The 23,439-nt window shown below is 42.3% G+C and overlaps 1 protein-coding gene across 1 annotated transcript in view; it reads right to left on the bottom strand.

Moving 5' to 3' along the window:
- Positions 1–12,541: 12,541 nt before the first annotated feature.
- The window catches only part of LOC111978739 (serine protease HTRA1A), a 28,842-nt gene continuing 17,944 nt past the window's right edge, over positions 12,542–23,439 (bottom strand). Inside the window, exons 4-9 of the mRNA XM_024008964.2 lie at positions 17,784–17,978; positions 17,671–17,703; positions 17,321–17,435; positions 14,256–14,310; positions 13,908–14,003; positions 12,542–12,747 (exon numbers count right to left, since the gene is read on the bottom strand). Of these exons, the coding sequence (XP_023864732.2) occupies positions 12,579–12,747; positions 13,908–14,003; positions 14,256–14,310; positions 17,321–17,435; positions 17,671–17,703; positions 17,784–17,978 (663 nt within the window). The 3' untranslated portion in view covers positions 12,542–12,578. The remainder of the gene's footprint in view (positions 12,748–13,907; positions 14,004–14,255; positions 14,311–17,320; positions 17,436–17,670; positions 17,704–17,783; positions 17,979–23,439) is intronic.

The raw sequence follows: 23,439 nt of genomic DNA, 5'->3' as shown, positions 1-23,439 counted from the left end.
AAAGKAAATTACACCACCATCTAAACCTATATATATTACATTATCCCCAACATACCCCACCACCCCTTCCCACTACTTTGGCCCTAACAGATCCTACACCAGCCCGTCAGCCTGGGAGGCTGGAACCCCTTCTCTCAAAACCCCYTGTAGTTCTTCTGCACTCACAATCTCTGAGACCCCAAAACGTATCTGCTGCTGCTACYACCATGTACACAGTACAACTAATGACCATATCAATAAACGGCAAACGCCAACCTTACAAAAGCACAAACTGTTCGGGTCACTCTGTACTGACCTACTACTCACAGTGATTCTCTCAGGCTCCCTCACACACCATCCTCTACTTTCYTCACAACACGGCCACACCACCATTGAAATACACCACTTTTTTCACCGAAATGTCACACTCCCTTGTCCCATACCCTCCTGCACACTTCTCACACCTCGGAATCTCCCTCTTACATACTGCTCCCTCCGACATACTGCTGCAAGGTCACCCCAGTTATCACTCCTTTTAGCTTTGCTTTGCTACCGAGAGCAAAGCAGGACACAACTCTCATCTCGAGTCGCGAAACGCATTGGCCCTCTCCCTCTRGGCAGCAGACACAGACAAAATAAACACAAGTCCACTTCTGGATACTTTGACGAATTGATATAACCTTCTTCACCCAGTCTGATACCACAAACAGATTGGCCAAAATGCCTCTCTATCACGGTTGACAACTCCACGGTGTTCACCTCCCAGAGCGAAAAGAACCTTGGTGTGACCCTGGACAACACCCTTTCGTTCTCTGAAAACCATCAAAGTAGTGGCTCGATCCTGCAGGTTCATGCTCTACAACATCTGTACCYCTGCAAGTTATCSAGAATGCTGCAGCCCGCCTGGTGTTCAACCTTCCTAAATTCTCCCATGTCACYCCGCTCTTCTGCACACTCCATTGGCTTCCAGTCGAAGCTCGCATCCACTACAAGACCGTGGTACTTGCCCATGGAGCAGCAAGAGGAACTGCTCCTCCTTACCTTCAGGGTCTGCTCAAACCTTACACCCCAACCCGAGTACTCCGTTCTSCCACCTCTGGTCTCTTGGCACTCCCACACCTATGGGAGGGCAGCTACCGCTCAGCCCAGTCCAAGCTCTTCTCTGTCCTGGCACCCCAGGACAGGCAACTGTACATTGCTGTGGATAAGAGTGTCTGCTAAATGACTAAAATGTAAATGTCCTGGATTCAGTTTCTCCACGAATCATACTCCCACTGGGCCAGAGTCATCTCAGGTATTTTCCTGATCATTGGGGTGTGGCTTGGAAGTCTTCACCTCACCTGTTGGCGCAAGTTCCTCGTCTTCACTTCTGTCAGGTTCAATTTCTGAGAGTTCACTATCCGTTGACTGCTCAGGGTTTTCAGGAGCGTAACATGTAATTATCTCAAAATGATAATGTCCTTGGCTTGTATTTCGCAATGTTACTTTGGGTTTTGAACATCGTGCCCTTATTTTTGCTTTGCTTCTTCTCGCCATCCACCATCTTCTTCCTTTCTGGCCTCGGCCTCCTCCGATGCAGTTTTCAGCACACAAGGACTGCCATTAAAATGTACCCTCCCGTTTCCTTCGGACACAGCCAAAAAATCGGTCACTTCACCGCAAGATAACAGTTGACTAACCATCAAATGGAATGTTTTCTAGTGCCCCAACAACTTTGATGCGTTGTGATAGTAAACGTGTGTGATTGCATAAAAACGAACAGAAAACCCACAGTTCTGCTGAAGTCTACTGCCCGCAGTGTGGAATGAGCACACAACTACGGTAACATTACCAGAAATGTGCGATTTTTGCAAAATGTAAATCTTAAAGTTCTTCTTTGACATTAAAAGAAAAATCAGCCCGTTGTMTTCGTAGACCATGTGYATTTCAAACCTGTCTTTAATWWAAAAAAWAWWWAAAACATATTCTGGCAAATTAGCAGGCTGATCCTGATTTGTAGTACAGTATACCCCCTTTTATAATAAATAAACAGCACCACTATCTTCAGACAAATAAACAAGAAAAAGAAGAATGGATAATCCACAAACTCATTTGATATGATCAATTACTGATACAATTAACAAACTGGCTGAAAATTAATAAACTTCATGGCAGGTGGTGTAATTATACCAACTGTAACCTAGGGCCTATATGTCCGGGTTCCCCAACTGGCGGCCCGAGGGTCGAATTGTGGTTTTATTAGCCCCCCAAGTTTTTTACTTTTTATAGAATWTTTTATTGTTGGACATAAAATACTTTAAAAACAAGTGATTTCAATTTAATAAATCTGTTCCCAAGTATTCCCACTCTTAATAGAGAGACATGTGATTGGATACAAATGTAAGCAGGGTTTGAAATGATTATGTTTTAGTCAACCATTATATCTATTTGGACTTCTTGCGGTTCATTTGCAGTCTACAAATTATTTGTAATTATGTTCCGGCCCCCGACCATCAGCTAGAGAAAAAATTGCCCTGTGGCTGAATCTAGTTGATGATCTGTGCGCTGAGTAGAAGTTGGAAAAGAAGTTGTGGCATGTGTAAGAAAGTACAAGCATTGGCACTGAACTGGGACCCAGAGGTTTTTAAATGAATACTGCTTCATGAACATCTCTGGGGCAAGTTGTCCCAACTGTATCAACACTGAAATTACTAGCTATTACTCAGACTTTAATTACACGGAACAATTTTATGGCATGTAGGCCTATATCTGAACAAGGAGAGGACAGCTTTTTGTTAATGACTATACAATCACAAAAACAGAGGGGAGCAGCTTATGTGGAACATGACTCATTGTGACTGATAGAGATTCCCACRGGACTAATTTTAAACACAGGTCTCATAACCCCTAGAATTCAGTTTAGCTCAGCYATGTGCATGACATCACATAGCGAAGCTTGATCCTAAGTTATTTCAAACTCCAAAGCAAAGTATTTGGATCAGTACCTCTGACCTATGGGCCACTACATCAGGCTAACAAGGTCTATATGATCAACTGAAACAATTTCTGGGTTAAACATGGGCAATGGTTAGTGATGTTACGTTTGATACGGAGCTCCGAGACATGCGTCGAATTCGCTAAGCAGTATACTTCAGAACAGTGTGCCGATGCCTTTATCACTTTATCAGAAACACGTGATCAATGACGTCCGAAACTTCATTTAGTTGAACCTGATTGATTTGGTATTGGTTTCGGTAGAAGACAAAAAGGCTACGCTGCACAAGTGCTACGGCATGTGGGATGTTATCTAAGAAAARTGTCTGTTCTAAATTATTTTGACCAGCAGGTGCCACTACCGTACACTGTTGATCAAAGCCTAGRGTAATGAACCTATTTTCGACACAATTGGCTGGAAAGCCTCAATGCTTCAGGAAGCTTTGTTTCCCCATCACTAACAATTCTCGTCTAGGTAGCTACATTTAAAAGGCTCCATTTTACACTAGAAGGTCTAAGCCATTTTTGTATCTAGATCCATCTCTGAGTTTGAAACACAATTAACCAATCTAAGGCAATTAACTCATATTGACACAGCTGAGGGGTAGCCTACGAAGCATGCTAGATCTACGAAGGGTTTTCTAAAACTAACCAACTTCAGTTAGCTTCACATTCCAGCTCAGGCTTCATCCGAACTATGATGGTGGATATTGCTTGTCCGCCAGCAGCTAACTCTAGCTGTAACTGCAAGCTAACTGTAACTGCAAGYGCATGTCGAACTCTTCATTGATAAATTCTATAACATCAATCCATTGGTAAGTCAGTACCACATTTTAATTTGTGGCAAATTCAAAATGAAAGAAAAGCTCATTCAGCAGGCTGTGGTGTGAAATAGGCTTTTAGAAGTACCGTCTTTATTTTATTACTTATCGTTWATTCCGTCTTTGGTGTGCTAATCAATGCACTCACAAGCACCTTTTTCCCACTCCTATCGCTCCTTCTATCTGCGGAACAGCTTGTTTCATTGTGGACATAGACATATAATCCATAGAAGGGTTTTGGAACCTCTAACCCTGGCAATTTTACTGTTAAACTCATGGGTACCCTAGCAATGGCTGCCAGTCTTGAATTTAATGGGAACTGCCATCTACAGCTTATGTCTATGGTTGATGCTGTCGTCAGTTTGTCTTCCGCAAATTTCATAAAACAATCACGCGTTAAACATACAGTTTGGCAAGCAAATGCTGTCATTACTAAATGTGTCATGTGATAGGATTGGTGGGTCCCGTGCGGGACGGTTGAGCTAACGTAGGCTAATGCGATTAGCATGAGGTTGTAAGTAACAAGAACATTTCCCAGGACATAGACATATCTGATATTGGCAGAAAGCTTACATTCTTGTTAATCTAACTGCGCTGTCCAATTTACAGTAGCTATTACAATGAAAGAATACCATGCTATTGTTTGAGGAGAGTGCCCAGTTTCGAAACAGGAAAAGTTATTAATAAACAAATTTAGCACATTTGGGCAATCTTGACACACAACTTTGAACAGAAATGCAATGGTTCATTGGATCCGTCGGAAACTTTGCACATACACTGTGCAAAAATTGCACCTGGGCTGGAATAATACATTATGACCTTTCATTCAAAGATGATGGTACAAAAAAATACCATATGTATTATTTACCAGATCTAATGTGTTATATTCTCCTACATCCTTTCACATTTCCACAAACGTCAAAGTGTTTCCTTTCAAATGGTACCTGTCACGTTCTGACCACAGTTCTTTTGTGTTTCTTTTGTTTTAGTGTTGGTCAGGACGTGAGCTGAGTGGCATTCTATGTTGTGTGTCTAGTTTTCCCGTTTCTATGTTTGGCCTGATATGGTTCTCAATCAGAGGCAGGTGTTAGTCATTGTCTCTGATTGGAACCATATTTAGGTAGCCTGTTTAGTGTTGGGTTTTGTGGGTGGTTGTCTTCTGTCTTCGTGGTGCTTCACCAGACAGAACTGTTTCGGTTTTTCACATTTGTTGTTTTGTATTTTGTAGTGTTCACGTTTTTTTGTCTTTATTAAACATTGATGAACACTAACCACGCTGCGCTTTGGTCCCTCTCCTTCGTCCACAGAAGAAAGCCGTTACAGTACCAAGAATATGCATATCCTTGTTTCAGGGCCTGAGCTACAGGCAGTTAGATTTGGGTGATGATGAAAATGATGTCATTTTAGGCGAAAATTGAAAAAAAGGGTCCGATTCTGAAGTGTGTGAATTTTAAAAGAATTTGCACACAAACAAAATGTTTTATTAAGGGAGTGAAAGTTATTTATAATAAGGGTTACGTGGGGAAAATCAGACCTCTCTGAAATTAAAATGGATGGTCCTCCCTTCAGCAAAATATATTTCACCTAAACCCTCCCTGAAAGCTTGAAAAATGGATGGCCCTTGATAAAAAAATAATAGCCAATCAGCGTTGAGCTAAACTGAGCGCGCTCAACTGTGAATGGTCCTGGCGCACCAAAAATAAAGTGTAAAGTGAAGCTGTTTGGATTTGGCTTCACTCCTATCACATCGCTTCAAGAGAAATACGTCATTGACAGAAACAACTTGAATTGTTGCATCTCGTTGTGTTGTTGTCCTCTGGTGGCTAGCGAGCTAGCTAAAATTGTCCCTTTCCTAAATTAGCCATGGAGGGAGATAGGGATTTGGACTTCTCCGTACTGGCCAATGATTATAAGGGCCATTCTGATCCAAYCATAAATTCATACACATTGTGCCCCTGGATGGAGAGGATAGAAGTTCAATATGTAGCTAGATGTAGAAGGCTAATGTTAACTAGCTGGCTAATCGCTAACGTTGCCCATGAAAGGAAGTTAGGCTAGCGAGCAAGCATTTTATCCAGGTAGCCTATGACAACAAAAGAGTCAACATGTTTTTTTCTACTTGCATACACACACACACACACACACACACAAATCAGAACCATGGACACCAATATCATATTTAGCTTACGTTGCTTGGACTAAATCGTTTTTAGTATCTTTTATTTGTCATTGTATTAGACTAAGCATAGCTAGGTTATTTGATGATGTTGAAATGTAGATGTGGAAATGGTGCTGTAATAGTGGAGGCAGCTGCTGTTTTCTTTGCGACTTGTGGTTTCTAATAGTTGTAATCTAAACATTAACTTGATGGACCATGCTGTAGGTCATGTAACTGTTTGTTACATGCAATAAAGGTTGCTCTCCAGTTTTGTGATGAAACAAAAGTGTGGTTGAATTTATTCTGCTACTGTGTCTCCTTATTGTCTCGGCCTTAGGCCTATATACAGTATCAATGTTGGAAGGCATGTGAACTAACAGGTTATAGAGCAAACAAAGCAATTATCACAACACATAAACTCAGCAAAAAAAATAAACGTCCTCCCACTGTCAACTGTGTTTATTGTCAGCAATCTTGTGTAAATATTTGTATGAACATAAGATTCAACAACGGAGATATAAACTGAACAAGTTCCACAGACATGTGACTAACAGAAATGGAATAGTGTGTCCCTGAACAAAGGTGGGGTCAAAATCAAAAGTAACAGTCAGTATCTGGTGTGGCCACCAGCTGCATTAAGTACTGCAGTGCGACTCCTCCTCATGGACTGCACCAGATTTGCCAGTTCTTGCTGTGAGATGTTACCCCACTCTTCCACCAAGGCACCTGCAAGTTTCCGGACATTTCTGGGGGGAATGGCCCTAGCCCTCACCCTCCGATCCAACAGGTCCCAGAACGGGCAGTATGGCTGGTGGCATTGTCATGCTGGAGGGTCATGTCAGGATGAGCCTGCAGGAAGGGTACCACATGAGGGAGGAGGATGTCTTCCCTGTCACGCACAGAGTTGAGATTTCCTGCAATGACAACAAGCTCAGTCCGATGATGCTGTGACACACCACCCCAGACCATGACGGACCCTCCACCTCCAAATCGATTCCGCTCCAGTGTACAGGCCTCGGTGTAACGCTCATTCCTTCGACGATACACGTGAATCCGACCATCACCTCTGGTGAGACAAAACCGCAACTCGTCAGTGAAGAGCACTTTTTGCCTGTCCTGTCTGGTCCAGCGACGGTGGGTTTGTGCCCACCGTAGGTTTGTGSCTTACAACAGGCCTACAAGCCCTCAGTCCAGCCTCTCTCAGCCTATTGCGGACAGTCAGAGCACTGATGGAGGGATTGTGCGTTCCTGGTGTAACTCGGGCAGTTGTTGTTGCCATCCTGTACCTGTCCCGCTGTGTGATGTTTGGATGTACCGATCCTGTGCAGATGTTACACGTGGTGTTCCACTGCGAGGACGATCAGCTGACCGTCCTGTCTCCCTGTAGCGCTGTTTTAGGCGTCTCACAGTAAGGACATTGCAATTTATTGCCCTGGCCACATCTGCAGTCCTCATGCCTCCTTGCAGCATGCCTAAGGCACATTCACGCAGAGTCAGTAGAAAGGCCTCTTTAGTGTTCTACGTTTTCATAACTGTGACCTTAATTGCCTACTGTCTGTAAGCTGTTATTGTCTTATCGACCGTTCCACAGGTGCATGTTCATTGATCTACTTCCGGCGCCGACAGAGATGGCCGCCTCGCTTCGCGTTCCTAGGAAACTATGCAGTATTTTGTTTTTTTACGTGTTATTTCTTACATTGGTACCCCAGGTAATCTTAGGTTTCATTACATACAGTCGGGAGGAACTACTGAATATAGGTGCATCAAAGCAGATGCATCACAGGTGCATCAAAGGTGCATCAAAGCAGGGACCGAGAGACTGAAAAACAGCTTCTATCTCAAGGCCATCAGACTGTTAAACAGCCACCACTAACATTTGATGCTAACATCAACTCCAGCCACTTTAATAATGGGAATTGATGGAAATTGATGTAAAAATGTATCACTAGCCACTTTAAACAATGCCACTTAATATAATGTTTACATACCCTACATTACTCATCTCATATGTATATACTGTACTCTATATCATCTACTGCATCTTGCCATCTTTATGTAATACATGTATCACTAGCCACTTTAAACTATGCCACTTTATGTTTATATACCCTACATTACTCATCTCATATGTATATACTGTACTCTATACCATCTACTGCATCTTGCCTATGCTGTTCTGTACCATCACTCATTCATATATCTTTATGTACATATTCTTTATCCCTTTACACTTGTGTGTATAAGGTAGTAGTTGTGAAATTGTTAGGTTAGATTACTCGTTGGGAAACAGTGTTTAAACCCTTTACAATGAAGATCTGTGAAGTTAATTGGATTTTTATGAATTATCTTTGAAAAACAGGGTCCTGAAGAAGGGACGTTTCTTTTTTTGCTGAGTTTAGGTTGTAAATAAGGCTTTTTTTCTGGCTTGGCTTCCCCAGTGATTTTACCCACGCACTGCTACTGACAGTTTTAGGAAATGTTTTTCTTCCTGTAAGCATTACATGGCAAGGCAGGTATTTTGATAGTGTACAGGGCTGCAGGCCAGAAGGTTGTGGGACAACTGTGAACAAGAGTAGGCGTGGAAAGATCTCCTTTAAAGTAAAGCATTGCATGAATATCTCATCGTATTTGCAGGTCAGAGAAAAAATGGCACTTTATAAAAATGTCACTATGTAATTTTACATAGTAGCAAGAAAAAATTATACCACACAAGTTACTGAAATTACAGGCTAAGAATGGATAGAGAGATAGAGATGTGTACATCTTATCATATTTCTCCAATGCCAAATGTCTTGTTAGTAATGAAACTGTCCCTGTTAACAAATAATTAAATCTACAACATTATTAGGAATCTGAGCATGGGTGTCAGGTAGCCTAGGTTGCTGGAGCAATTCCATGAGCTGACAAGGTAAAAATCTGTTGTTCTGTCCTTGAGCTAAACTCACTTTTCCCTGGGTGCTGTGGATGTTGATTAAGGTTGCCCCTTGCATCTCTTTGATTCAGAGGGGTTGGGTTAAATGTGGAAGACACAATCCAGATGTTCAACTGACTAGGTATCCTACTTTCCAAAGTTAGGCCTACCTTTGCACCCATGACAGGGTATGCCTACAGATGCMGAAACATTTAAGTTTTAACTGCTGGCTACTCTTCTTCCTTAGCTTAACCCAATGAGAGAAGGTCACACGTGTTTCCCTAAAAGCTGTCTGGGTTTAAACATCTGTTATTGTACAGAAAGTGAACAGCTTAATCAATTGATAGTGACAGAAATAGTTTACTTCCCAAGCAAAGTACATTTTTGTCTCCTCGGCTATAGAAGGTTGTAGCTCAGCCTCTCAATGTCAAATAAATTAAATAATGATATCCCCATATGCATCGGAGTCCCGTCTTTCCAGGGTTTTTTACTGCTTGTTTCTAGCATAAAGATATGCGGACCAAGGCGCTGTGCKAGACAACTTTATATAATCATATCCGTTTTATTTTATTTAAAATCTTAAGCTAACAAGGGGTAGGCCTGTGCTTTTTGAAATGCTCTTTAATAAAAAGAACCCCTTCAATTCGAGTCTTGGTAGAATATTTAAAGAGTGCATGGTGGGTRGAGGAATTGACCAACAAATCTATGGATATAGCAGCCTATAACCTAATTTCGTCTGTCAAACAGGTAAATAAATGTACAGTATCTCTCATTTCTTAAATAGGAAKAAATAGGCTCCAACACAAATCCCTCTTGTTGTTAGTAAAGTCTAATTAAAATGAAGCCAGTTTAAATGAATTATGACTACTTGAATTTGCCTACTTTCAGCGCCATGAGCTGTCCATTTCTGAYTGATTGTGCCGTGTCTGCTGCTCGAATCTGTCTTATTGTCAGGTCAATAACTCTGATAAATAGGCCTACATTATGGGYAAGAAACATATTGTTTTTAATAAAATCAATACAGGCGTAGCACGTTATCAAAGTTGACCTCTGGTTGTTATCTTCGTGCTCTCCTTCTCAAACTGAACATAAACTGCGTCCAAGATTATTTTCAAGATTATTTTCCCTACTAAAATACTTAATCAGTCGTCTTCATCAAATGAAGGGGATGATGACACCATCTTTGCGAGAGGGAGCCTTTCTGATTTCATTGGTACTCAACTCGTGGCTCAGACACTTCATTCAGGATAAATGGAGTTAGCCCAAAGTTAGCCTGCCCCGGAGCAGGTTAGTTCTGAAGCAGGTTATTTTATTCATTGTCATAGAAATTGACGTGGCTAAAAGGTGATCCACTTTCGTATGATCGGTTATACCGAGTTGAACTCAGAGTTGACCAAAGTTACCTCGCTAACTCCTGAATTCTGCTTCATAGGATACCCCTCAGGGCTAATAGACATGGCTTACACTCTTAGAAAAAAGGGCTCCAAAAGGGTTCTTCCTCTGTCCCTATAGGAGAACCCTTTTTTGGCTCCAGGTAGAACCTTTTTGGTTCAAGGTGAAACACTTTTGGGTTCTATGTCGAACCCTCTGTGGAAAGGGCTATGCATGGAACCCAAAAGGGTTCTACCTGGAACCAAATAGGGTAATTCAAAGGCATCTCCTATGGGGACAGCCTAAGGACCCTTTTAAGTTCGGGATTGTAGAGAAATTAGTTAACACCGTCATGAATCATGGCCCTTATGACTGATGGTTTGGGCACAAACCCTGGCACCCTGGCAGAGCATAAGTAGACTTCATACATAGGCACACCCTGCCCTTCACAGCTGAATCCACGACTACACTCATGGAGTCACATATGCATGATGTTTTCACTGTCTCTGGGTCAGTTAGCAACCCCACTTGAACAATGTTTTTGCAGAGTGAAGGCTATGAACGCAACACTTTGAAACATCTGTGTGACCGAGACAGAAAAAGTRAAGTGTTTTGATTCTGTGTACCAGGATGTAGTGTTTGATAGAACCGTGAGATGGCAGCAGTTGCTTAACATGTTTCCTTTTTACTGTACTTCAAAATGCACTACAACATCTAATATATCATGTTATATAAGCTCTCCTCTTCATGTTACTCTGATGTGTAGCATGTGAATACTGCATTGGGAAGATTAAAATCCTGAGCCTCACCCTCTGCACTGTCTCCTCTAGGTTTGATCAAGTGGTCTTGATCATATTATTCATCAACTGAACTCCAGCATTTTTGGGATAATATAGGGCAATTTTTTCACCTTAATTTATTCAACATAAAAAAATATGAATATTCATTATTTTTTGACATATTGTTTGGAACAATATACTCTTCAAACATCAAATTTCCAGAGTGGGCTCTCTGGTACTTTGAATAATATTACAAATTTTACACATAGAATGTACATTACAGGTCATTAACCAATCACAGTCCTCTTTTAGGATTGCACATTCTGAAAATCACCAGCAGAGGGAGTTCTCTTTGAATCCATTTTATGAGCACCATTCATTCACTCTATTGGTGCTCATAAAATTTATCAGAGCTTCAGAATTAGCAGAGAGCCCACTCTGTGAATTGGATGTACTTGTAGAGTATATTGTTCCAAACAGTAAGTCTTAAAATGAACTAAATCTAAATCTACTTTTGAGATATTAATATTTTTAATGTTGAATAAATCAATGGGAAATGTTTTAGTTCAGAATCTAGACATACTCCATATGTTACAACACACTATAAGGAGTATAATGACACTAAGATGTTGTCTGTATCATTTACGGTGTGTTCATGTGAGTGTCTCATCATCTGTAGGACCTTGTCTGGATCACGTGTATGGACCATTATCCTCTCTGTGAGGTCAGCCTACAGAGCCCCTAGCCCAACTGCCACAGCAGGCCAGTATCAAACCCTTATGGAGGCAGTAAAACTAAATAAAAAACAGCCCCACATCAATTTTATGTCCTCCTTGTGAGTGTGTGTGTGTGTGTGAGTATGTGTGTCATGGCTAAGCTCATACACATGCAAAGAAAATATTGTAAATCTAATCTCAGTCAGGGAGCAGTCCATCACAGTGTGTGTGTGTGTGTGTGTGTGTGTGTCTGTATGTTTGAGTGGGTGTGTGTGTATGTGTGCGTGTGAGTGAGTGAGTGAGTGAGTGAGAGAGAGAAAGAGAGCGATATAGAAAGAGAGGTGGGTAGAGAAAGAGCTTGAAAAAGATTGTCCAACATCAAACATCAAAGTTACCATCATAAAACACTTGACTTTATTCTCTTCTCTGTAAATGTCATTGACAAATACACCATAAAACTACAGTACTTAGAATAGGAATTTAGAAAAAAATAATTGCACAACTCGCACAGAGCTGCTCTCTACATTGTTTTACATTGCCATGGTGGGCCTCCATCTGAACAATCAGTCAGTATAAAAAAACACAGAATTAACAASTCAAAACAGGTCAACTAGCTAGTGTTTAACAGTARACAGTAGTAGAAGCGTACAATAATAAAAGTGTAATACACATGGATGAGGAAGTACAACTCTGCTGAGATGCTCTATACAATCGTTCCTTTTCAAGGCGAAGTCTTAACCTGATCAGGTGCATGGTGCCACAAAGCCCTAAAGGCCACAGATTCTCCATGGAGCGCGATTAAACACACATGTCCATATAAGGTCCATTAGTGATGCTAATGAGCATCAGCTCATCGGTGGGGCTGGGGGGTCAGGGGTCGATCTCCATGGGAACGATGGTGATGATGACGTCCTCGTTACTACGGCGCACCACCACCTGCAGCGTGACGTCCTTCTTGATGATGGCGCTGACGTCGGTTGCAGAGGAAATCCGCTGGCCGTTGATAGAGATGATGACATCATGCTCCTTCAGACCGCCACTAAGAGAGGAGGAACACAACAGAATGAGAACTACAGCAACAAACATGCTGGATAGAATGGTTAGCTGTAATAATAAGATTGTTATTTCAAGGTATAGTTTCATGATTGCTCTTTATTGCATCTACATTCAGCTAGGAATGGATTCCATTGGCCAGGTTGCCTTTATATTTCTTGTTAGAAGGTTAATATAGTTCATACATTATTTGATGCCTTAATTTGTAGTGCAGGACAAATGTGTTAGAATGAACTGAAATTAACTGCGGCAGGTAGCCAAGCAGTTAAGAGCGTTTGGCCAGTAACCGTAAAGGTCGCTGGTTCGAWTCCCCGAGCCGACTAGGTGGAAAAAATTGGCCGATGTGCCCTTGAGCAAGGCACTTAACCCTAATTGTTCCTGTAAGTGGCTCTGGATAAGATTCTGCTAAATGACAACATATATGTATCCTTCATCCGAACCACAATAATTAGTCAGGGGAAAGTGCTTTGTGCAACACTCCCACAGACCAAACACACCCAGAATAGAAATCTAGTAAAACTAAATTACACAAAGACTGGAGTGGTTCCCAGAAGTGATATCAAAGCCTCCACTTTCACACAACTACTCTCCCACCATCACTGATAATACTTGCACATTCCCCTTATTGTACTCAGGCAAACAAGACTAACACTTACACCACCAATGAGACACAGAAGGCCTAATATAAGAACTAGGGCAGGGTGAGAGGGACCAGGAAAACCACAGCAAACCCCTTGCTACTTGAGGGATGAATGGAATAGCTGACCTCAGCGTCTCTCCAACCACAACCCTTCTCTGGTAGAACTGTGGTCACCAGAGCTGATCACACTGAATGTGCTGCTGAGGATGTGGGAGGGGAGGATTTTTGAGTGGGTGAACAAGCAATGTTTTACTAAGGGGGGTTGTGTGTGCAAGTGAAAACTGGAGAGAGAGAGTGTGTGTGAATGTAAGTGGGTTTTTGTGGGGAGAGTTGGGCGTTGATTGTCTATATACATTTGAAACGTGTACATACAGTGKAAAGAGCCAAAGACAATACCCCTGAGCACATAAAAAGTCAGACAACTTGTCCTCACACTCATAAGAAACTCACATTATTGGTGAGATGGAGTATGTTTGTACTTTCTTTCCCTGTTAGTTTGTACTTACGCTGCGGCTGGTGTTTTGGAGATTACCTCCATGACGTACGCTCCAGAGGTGATATCAGGGAAGTCTTTGTGTCGCACCTTTAGCTCCTTGGTCAASCTAGAGAGTGAAGGGGAAGAAATTAAGTAACCCATTAGGAAAAAGTGCTTAGTTGTCTGTATCCAACTGAAATGCAGTTCACCAGGCCCAGTTCAAATACGTTATTTTTGACAGCTTTGGATAACTACATTCTCCAGTTTAGTGCACACTTTCACAGTCTCAAGTCTTTCATCATATTTATCAGGAGTTGACAAAAGAAAACGTCCCATCCTTTTCATTACAAATATGACCAGTTAATGAGGATCTACTTACGCTGGAGTGAGTGTCATCATCCTCACGCCAATGTATCTCTTTGCCCCAGCTCTTCCTAAGGAAACACATTAAGAAGAAAAAAAATCAGGAAGAGGGCAGCTCTTTAATCATATGCAAAAGGGGTTTGCTTTTGACTTGAAGAATATCTGGGTGATTCTGAGGCTGAGTCAAATCAAATGTTATTTGTCACATGCTTTGTAAACAACAGGTGTGGACTAACAGTGAAATGTTTACTTCTGGGCCCTTTCCAACAATGCAGAGAGAAAGAAAATAGAGAAATAATAGAAAAGAAAAACACGTCATACTAAAAGTAACAATAGATACACAATCAGTAATGATAACTTGGCTATATACAAGGGGTACCAGTACCGAATCGATTTGCAGGGGTACGAGGTAATTGAGGTAGATATGTACATATAACTAGGAATAAAGTGACAGATAATAAACAGTAGCAGCAGTGTATGTGATGAGTCAAAAACATTAGTGCAAAAAGGGCCAATGCAGATAGCCCGTGTAGCTATTTGGTAAACTGCTTAACTAACTATTTAGCAGTCTGATGACTTGGGAGTAGAAGCTGTTCAAGGCCCTGTTGGTTCCAGACTTAGTACATCAGTACCACTTGCCGTGGGGTAGCAGAGAGAACAGTCTATGACTTGGGTGGCTGGAGTCTGAACATTTTTAGGGCCTTCCTCTGACACCGTCTGGTATATATAGGTCCTGGATGGCAGGGAGCTCGACCCCAGTGATGTACAAGCAGTTGCCATACCTCCCTATAGGCTGTCTCATCGTTGTCGGTTATCAGGCCTACTGTACCACCGTCGTGTCGTCTGCAAACTTAATGATGGTGTTGGCGTGGCCACCCACGACTGCGTGTGTGGCCACGCAGTCGTGGGTGAACAAGGAGTACAGGAGGGACTATGCATGCACCCCTGAGGGGCCCCCGTGTTGAGGGTCAGCGTGGCAGATGTGTTGCTGCCTACCCTCACCACCTGGTGGCGTCCCGTCAGGAAGTCCAGGATCCAGTTGCAGAGGGAGGTGTTCAGTCCCAGGGTCCTTAGTGATGAGCTAGGAGGGCACTATGATGTTGAAACCTAGAGCTGTAATCAATGAACAGCATTCTCACATCGGTGTTCCTTTTGTCCAAGTGAGAAATGGCTGTGTGGAGCAGTGTCGTCATTAGGCCTGGACTGCTGGGGCTTCAGCCCCAGATGTTTTTGGTCCAACCACCAATTTCTTTTTTTATCAGTCTGATATGAGTTTCTATAACTACACATCACTTGTGAGATGCAGTATACTGGCATTTTTTTATGACAAAAATAAACAATACAATATACTGCACTAGGCAATAGAAGGCACTGCAATAAGCCTTTTGTGTCACAGTGCCTGCTGTGATTGGTCAAGATTTCACAACACAGTGGACTGCTCATGTCCCTTGACCCCTTGCTCACCCGTACAGCACTGGTTAGATGTCAATGTCATCACTCAGCAAAATGCATGTCACTCAGAGTTTTCAGCATAGCACAGAACGAATATGGATATTTTGAACTTCTTCCCGAAAGAGAGGCAAAAAAAAGTGAGCCGGTTGAAATCAGCAATGAATGAGGTGGAGCGGACAGAACAGCCAGACAGTCAAACTGCAGCTAAGCAGCAGCAGATTTAGCCACATGTTTGTGCAGGGTTGGTGGTAGCTAACTAGCTAGTCTCCTTTAGCATAAGGACTGGCTAATGCTAATAAGCTAGCGTTAGCGCTCAGCATCCTAAAGCTATTGGACGTCATTCTGGCCAAACGCTCTTAACTGCTTGGCTACCTGCCGCAGTTAATTTCAGTTCATTCTAACACATTTGTCCTGCACTACAAATTAAGGCATCAAATAATGTATGAACTATATTAACCTTCTAACAAGAATATTAGCAGTGTTAGAATGCAGTGTCTGCTGTGGCAGGTAGGAAGGTACAATTTACCTGAACATTTCCTAAGCTCTCAATGTTCTAATCTCTCAGTGTTCGTGTCAAAATGCGCCAAATTCATGCATTTAGCTGTTGAAATTCCTTTCTTTGGGGGCCAGGGAAGAATGCCCCTTGGACGCCCCTACTGGCTTTGGGCTAAGCCCCGAATGTCTTCAAATCCAAGAAATGCCCCTGGTGTAGAGTGCAATAGAGATTGGTGATCTGTGGATCTTTTTTTACAAATTGGATTGGGTCCAGGGTGTCTGGGATGATGGTGTTGATGTGAGCCATTGGATATGCTTAGTTATAATGGGGTCTGAATCAAAATGTCTGTAAGTGTTTATGGTTATCCTCAAAACATGGCTAACATGCTGACCAGACCGGACACGTCGCGTGCGCGAGCATCGCAAAATAAATTTAGAAATCCATGTTATTCAATAATTGCTCGCAAGCGCCAACGAGCGTCTGCGATGCCAAGGGCTAAAATAGAGCTCCTTTCTATTTCTGACGCAGATCGCGCTGCAAGTCCTGCCTCTCCCATCTCATTGGTTTATAGAAGCAGGTACCCACGTGCCATATCCTCATTGGTTATACCCACGTGGGTGATTGAAAGACAAAGCCGGTTGTCGTGGCAATACTATGAAAGTGTAGATGCCAATCACCATATAAATTCAAAGATGAAAAAGCTTGGAAGGAGGAGAGATGACTAGAAACGATTCAGTTGGCCGTTTTATGTGTGGATTAATTGTCGGAGTAGAGGACCTTGTGCATTTCAGGTAAAATAACAACTCAATGTTTATATCCCAGTACAAATTAGCTAGCAACAGCAAGCTAGCTAAATAGGACAAATTAGCTAGCAAGTGCAAGCTAACTAGCTAAATTGCCATACATGTTTAATGCTTTTCGACCTGTCCCCAAATTAATATCATTGGTTCAGAGTTTGTTTTGATATTTTAACCTGCGTGTCGTGATCACGTTTGGTGTAGGGGGACAAAATACATTTATGCACGATGGCGCATGCGTACAGCCAGTTTAGGTTCCGTGTAAACAGGACCATACACTAGGGGGACATATTTAGATGTTACACCCAGGATGATTATAGGGATACAACGTCCTACCTCGGAACTGTCTGACGTAGGATTCAGTCAGGAACTCTCTGATCTTATCGGAGGGAATGGCGAAAGAAATACCAGCTGTCACTTTCAGAGTGTTGATCCCGATCACCTCACCATCCTACAATAATACCGTCARTAATGAAGTCAATAATACAATCATCCAACAACAATATACAATAGTCAATTTAGTGTCTGAAAACCACACATAGTGACACACTAATAACACTCTAACACAATCACACATTTGCATACAGTTTCAAACTACAATGTGCCATCATGCAGACACAGTGTCTGCCTTCTATTAGACATGTAGAACTACTGTTTAACTGTCAATAAACAAAGAGTATTCTCACCAGATTCACCAGAGGACCTCCTGAATTACCATACTGTCAACAAAAAAAGGACATCACTTCAGTTCTCAGTTCACAATCCTTTGGGATGTGTGCGCATGTGTTCACAGACTCACATTGATAATAGCGTCTGTCTGAATGTATTCCATTTCAGAGTTGCGTAGGCCCAACTCCTTGCCCCCTCGTTGGGTTGTGCTGACTATTCCTGTGGTAACTGTGTTCTGGAGTGAGAAGGGGCTTCCGATGGCCACCACAAACTCCCCAGGCCTCAGGTCTGACGAAAGCCCCAACATCAGCACAGGAAGCTTGATCTGTAGGGGGACAAGTTAGGGAGGGCGTATTTATTTACAGCATCAATATTTACAGTGAAGCTAAAGTCCTTCAAGCACAATTCCATAGACCCTTCCAATTCTTCTCACTGTATGGTCAGTCCACCCCCTCAACAGTGCATCTATTTTATAAGTGACCACTGGCCAGTACCTCATGAAACAGTACAAATCCATTTATGTTAAACTCAGGAACCACAGACTCCATGGCTAGGCAACCATGACAAGCCAGAGACAGTGCCTAGACAGACAGACAGAGGATATATTTATCCAGCCACAGTTTCTCTCTGCATGAAATAATTTCCATTCTGTCCAGTCATAGCCAATGAGTGTATGGTCCTAGCCGAAGCGTTACTACATCATGTTGAGCCGATAGTGCCCACCATGAATTCCCTGACAACAGCACCATCTTGAGACCTTTCCCATTTGGTCCCTGTATCCATTTTGTTTACCCTGGGTTATAAATAGAGTCACAGTGTGGGAAGCTAAGGTAACTGAGACTGACTGGCCAACAAGCCAAACATCTACACAGCCAAAAGTCTCTGTATGCAAACACCAAAACACACCCTGTAGTCAACTACCCAGGCATATTCATATTGCCATCATGAAATATGATAACACTACATTTCCCTTTCCAATATAGTGTATACACTAGGTTATTACATGTTGATTGGCATCCCTACACAACATTAGAGACACTTTTTACTGCTGACCGTTGCCTACAATAGCTGAATAGCTCTACAAATAGTATTAATCCATAAAAATGGAATGTCAATTATAAGACGCCATTTTAGCTTGCGGGAACTCAATGTGAACTTGGCCCCTGAGTTGTGCGTAAGTATTAATAGAAGATGACAGTGAGAAGATGAGAGTGCGTAACTGAGGGGAACTTTTCACATCCCCCAATCCCACCTTCTCTTCCTCCCCCCTGTCATTCCCTTCATCCAGACATGACACCGGAATAGCAGTCTGAACTGCTATTCAGTCTGTGACTCCCCACCCTCACATACACACACACGAGCAAAGACACACGTTTGTTTTAATATCCTTGTGGGGACCAAACAATTGATTCCCATTCAAAATCCTATTTTGCCTAAGCCTAAGCCTAACCCTAACCTTTAACATAACCCTAAGCTTAACCTCAAACCCTAAACCGAACCATAATTCGAACCCTTACCCTAATTGTAACCCTAAACCTAACCCCTAAGCCTAAAATAGCATTTTTCCTTGTGGGAACCGGCGAAATGTCCCCACTTGTCTGAATTTTCCTTGTTTTGTTATCCTTGTGAGGAAATACACACACACACACCACCCCTACCCTGACCTGACCAGGGTGAGGGGATAACCAGATGGAGGTAGAAAAGGCACACGGGGGCAAGAGGAAGTCASGTGAGTCTTAGTCACTGAGACAGTCAGGACTGGTTGTCCGCCAGCCGCTTGCTGTGGTGATAGTGGTAATAACAGCGTGATTGTTATACAATCGACTGGTGCTTATTGAAATGTCTCAGCCCAGTGAATGATGAAAACACATCTTGACACACACCTGTACATATCCATCTGCTTATGCACAATGCTGCCACTGTCTTGAGGGCGGTACAGTCATGCTTACACACATTCACTCATAAACTGAATGCCTAGACTAGCTGATATGAGCCCTTCGAGGGTGGGAGTGTCTGTGTGTGAAGAGGCATAAAGGAAACATTAAATGCAGTGACTCTTCATGTGTGAGGACTGTTAGTCTAGCTATCACCTACTAACCACTTGCAGCTACTTTTTGTCCTTGTGGATTCCGTGTCGTATACTGTATATGTCATTTTGGTGGTTCTGACTTTCTCTTGACCATAAGTGACTCACCAGGTTATTTTGAACCATGGGCTGGTCTTAATGCCTTAACACTCATCCCCAACATTTACAACACTACAGTGTGTGGTGATGAAGATAATAAAAGTCCTGGACTGAGAAGCTTCCGTACTGTTCTTGCCGGACAGCCTGTAGTGAGTYAGAACCAAGTATATCAGCATTCAGTCACTAGCGGGTGAGGGCGCAGAAGCCAATTGCGCAGACATTTTTTTTCATGGTCCTAGTTCTTGCCGGATTTATCTACCAACAGTTTTTACACATTAAGAAGAGGTGGTTGAAGGTAGAAGACGAGGAGCAGGAAACCCTCTCCTGCATTGGCCGTCCCTAACATCATGCGAGATGCTTTCAGTTAAATGCACTAATACCTGGTCCTCAATCTCAAGTTAAAACTTTTAATTGAAATTTCAACCACTCTATTCTTAAAAAATGAATGTTTTCCAAGCTCTCGATTGCTTCATACATAACTGAGAATGGCACAATTTCAGATTTGAATAGAGGCTGAGATAGTGACAGAGACAGTATACTTCAACAGAAAAGCCAGTATTTACTAGTAGCCATCCAGAAAAACTATTGCATGACAGGGGCACTTAGAAGTGGTGGTATCATTCCAGATATTCATATATTCATCATCTCAACCATCTGTAGAAAATTGTACAGTACATCTAGAGTGTCTGCTATGGCAGGGGGTGGAAGGACCGACAGGGAAAATGTCTCCTTTGTTGCCATAGACAAGCCTTTGTTTCATATTACAGCTTTGGCAGTCGCTTTTAAAACCTACTACATTAACTCCTATTTTATGACTTGAGCCTAGGTGCAAACTTGTTTTGTCAAGCTTCATGCTGTGATGGACTGTCGCTAATAGTTTAAAAGGCGCACGTAAATATATGAAAACGGGTTAATTTGACTTAACCCAACAAATTCACAACTGTAAACTGACACCAACACAGTTGGCACCCGTTAGTTCAAAGAGACATGCCAGTGAAATACACACACCCTTTGTTTGGTGATTAAACCTATTACAGCTTCTATGGTCTTTACTGTGGTCACTACTGGGTTCTTSCTAAAGGGGAATTCAAGCCAGTAGGTATTATGTTATCTTTGTAGCACTGTGCTACCATGCCGAGATCATACTGTAGATATCATGGGGAGGACTAGCAAGTGGTGTGACTGTTGGTGGGTGTACAGTACTTTGGCTACACATTAACTTTTAGCCCAAGGGTTGTGCCACAATGAATAAAGAGGAGCGTGATACGACATGCTCACATCTGTAGAACCATCAGCTCTGGGGATCGGCATTGGCTGACGGGTGGCAGAAACGTATGTGTGTGAGCTCAACATAACAGCTAGTTTCAGGGAAAGAGTTACGCACACACCCAAGTATATCACAGGAGCTGGGAAAAGTCTTATGTCATGAGAAAAATAAATGTCCCTTCCCTCATTGATTGCTAGCCATCTGAACAATATTTAATAGCATAGGCTAGTTAATATAAACACAGTTCAACCATGATGGCTAACCTAACCTTCACTGATATCGGACAGAAAAACAATATGGTGCGCACATTGTTGTAAATATCACAGCCAACATAACAGCAAACACGTGACCAAAAGCTACCTCTGTGTTTCCTTCAACTTGGTTTACAGACACACTGGATGACTGGATGGCCTCTCACTGACGGGCGGCTAGACGCCACACACTTTTGATCTCTGGGCCATGCAGACCTGACGAGATGCGGTTGGGATGTTTGGGTCTCTCTTCCCTGCATCGCTGGCTTGGAAAACAACCACCTACAAACTAGGCCAAGTCTGCAGCATGGAATAGAAGAGCAAGGCCAGTCGGCTTTCCTTGGCCCTCGTCCGCACACGCTGCATCCAAATGGATGAGAACGATTGTGGGAGAGCGAGTGAAATGGAGGATGAGACGAGGATGTGATTCATTTACCCTCTGCTTCTTTCCAGAAGAACACCACTTTTTCCACAAGATGAGGAGTAGAGCATGTCCTGGATGTCTCCTAAACCAATAAGAGCCCTGGTCTAGCCAGCGCCAGTCATCTTAGCAGACGTCTGGGAGGTGGACTACATGGCGAGCTTACAGACTAACATTGTGGTAGGGGACTGAGAAACAATGCATTTAGTGATGATGATGTGGCGACCTCTTTTGGCTAGGTATGTTTAACCGCAATCAGTCTGTTGACATGAATTCCTCAGTTTTTATTGGCACTGCCCAAATTGAGGACATCGTCAGTGAACTATTGTGTATGAGAGACAAGTTAAAGTTAGTGAGTTGATAGGGTTAACAAGCTGCTCCTTCCCCTACATGATGACCTCTCTCAATATCGTTCCAGCGCTATATCACACAGAGAACTCATTAGCCTATTAGCACACTTAGCTTTCCAGACATATGGAACTGTTTCCCTCTCTTCCTTTCTCTCTATCCCACTCTCTTTCTGTCAGAAAGGAGTGTAGCACTTTTTCCCTTTCTCCTTCCCATCCTCTGAAGTCCCAGCTGCTGCAGACAGACTAATGTCTTCCCCAGAGACGGGGGTACACCACACCACAACCCAGGAACGGACCAACCCAGCCACCAATAAACTCTGTTTCTCATGGAGCACTGAGGGGGAAGAGAGGGTATTCTACATCCAAAAAGTATATTTTCAAAGCTCACATGTGTGATTGATTCTTTGTCAGTGGGCTTATATGCACTACAAAGTTTGACAATAGTAACCCCTACTCATAATGACTCCCACTTGAAGCAAGAGAGATACAGAGGAGGGAGAGTGAGGAAAAGAGGGAAAGAGATGAATACTTAAGAGTACAGACCTGAAGCACCGAGGACAAAACTGTGACGACTGACTATTTTCCCTTACATTTCAAATTAAGAAATTCCAACTTTCCCTTTATTTTCCCATCTAATTATCTCCCTCCCTCTCTCATCCTCTAATTTCTCTTTCACTGACTCTCTCCATCACTATTCGACTCTTTCCCTCACAAACACCCTCCCCTACCCCCTGTATCATTATCTTCAACTGTTTCACATTGAAGGGACAACTGGGGCAAAGATTTCAACAGCTGGCTCAACAAATTGAGACATTTTGTGACAAAAAAAAATAAAAAAAATAATATTCCCAAACAAAGATAAATGACATACAACACAATGGAAAAATAGTTTGGAGTACCTTAAATGATGTCATGGGCAGAAAACCCAATTAATCTCCATTGAAGGTAATGGGTTATCGATAACAAACCTTTTGATATTGCCAATCATTTTAATGATTATTTCACTAGTAAAGTGGAAAAACTCAGAAGTGAAATGACAACATTGAACAGTGAAAAATCATATTTTTGTATAAAATATCTAATAATGAAAGAGAAGGATGGCTGTTTTGAAATTGGTCAAGTTAGTGTGGGAGAGGTGGAAAAACTATTGTTATCCATCAATAATGATAAGCCACCAGGTATGGGAAACTATTGAGAATGGTAGCAGACTGTATGTGCCATTCCTATTTGCTAAATCTTTAACCAAAGCCTAAAGGAGTGTGGGTGCCCACAGGCATGGAAGGAAGCGAAAGTAATTCACTGCCTAAAAATA

The sequence above is a fragment of the Salvelinus sp. IW2-2015 genome, linkage group LG18 (genome assembly GCF_002910315.2).
Source record: "Salvelinus sp. IW2-2015 linkage group LG18, ASM291031v2, whole genome shotgun sequence".
Taxonomy (NCBI): Eukaryota; Metazoa; Chordata; class Actinopteri; order Salmoniformes; family Salmonidae; genus Salvelinus; species Salvelinus sp. IW2-2015.
Note: the sequence above shows the minus strand (reverse complement) of the source record. Positions and strands in the feature narration are given on the sequence as shown.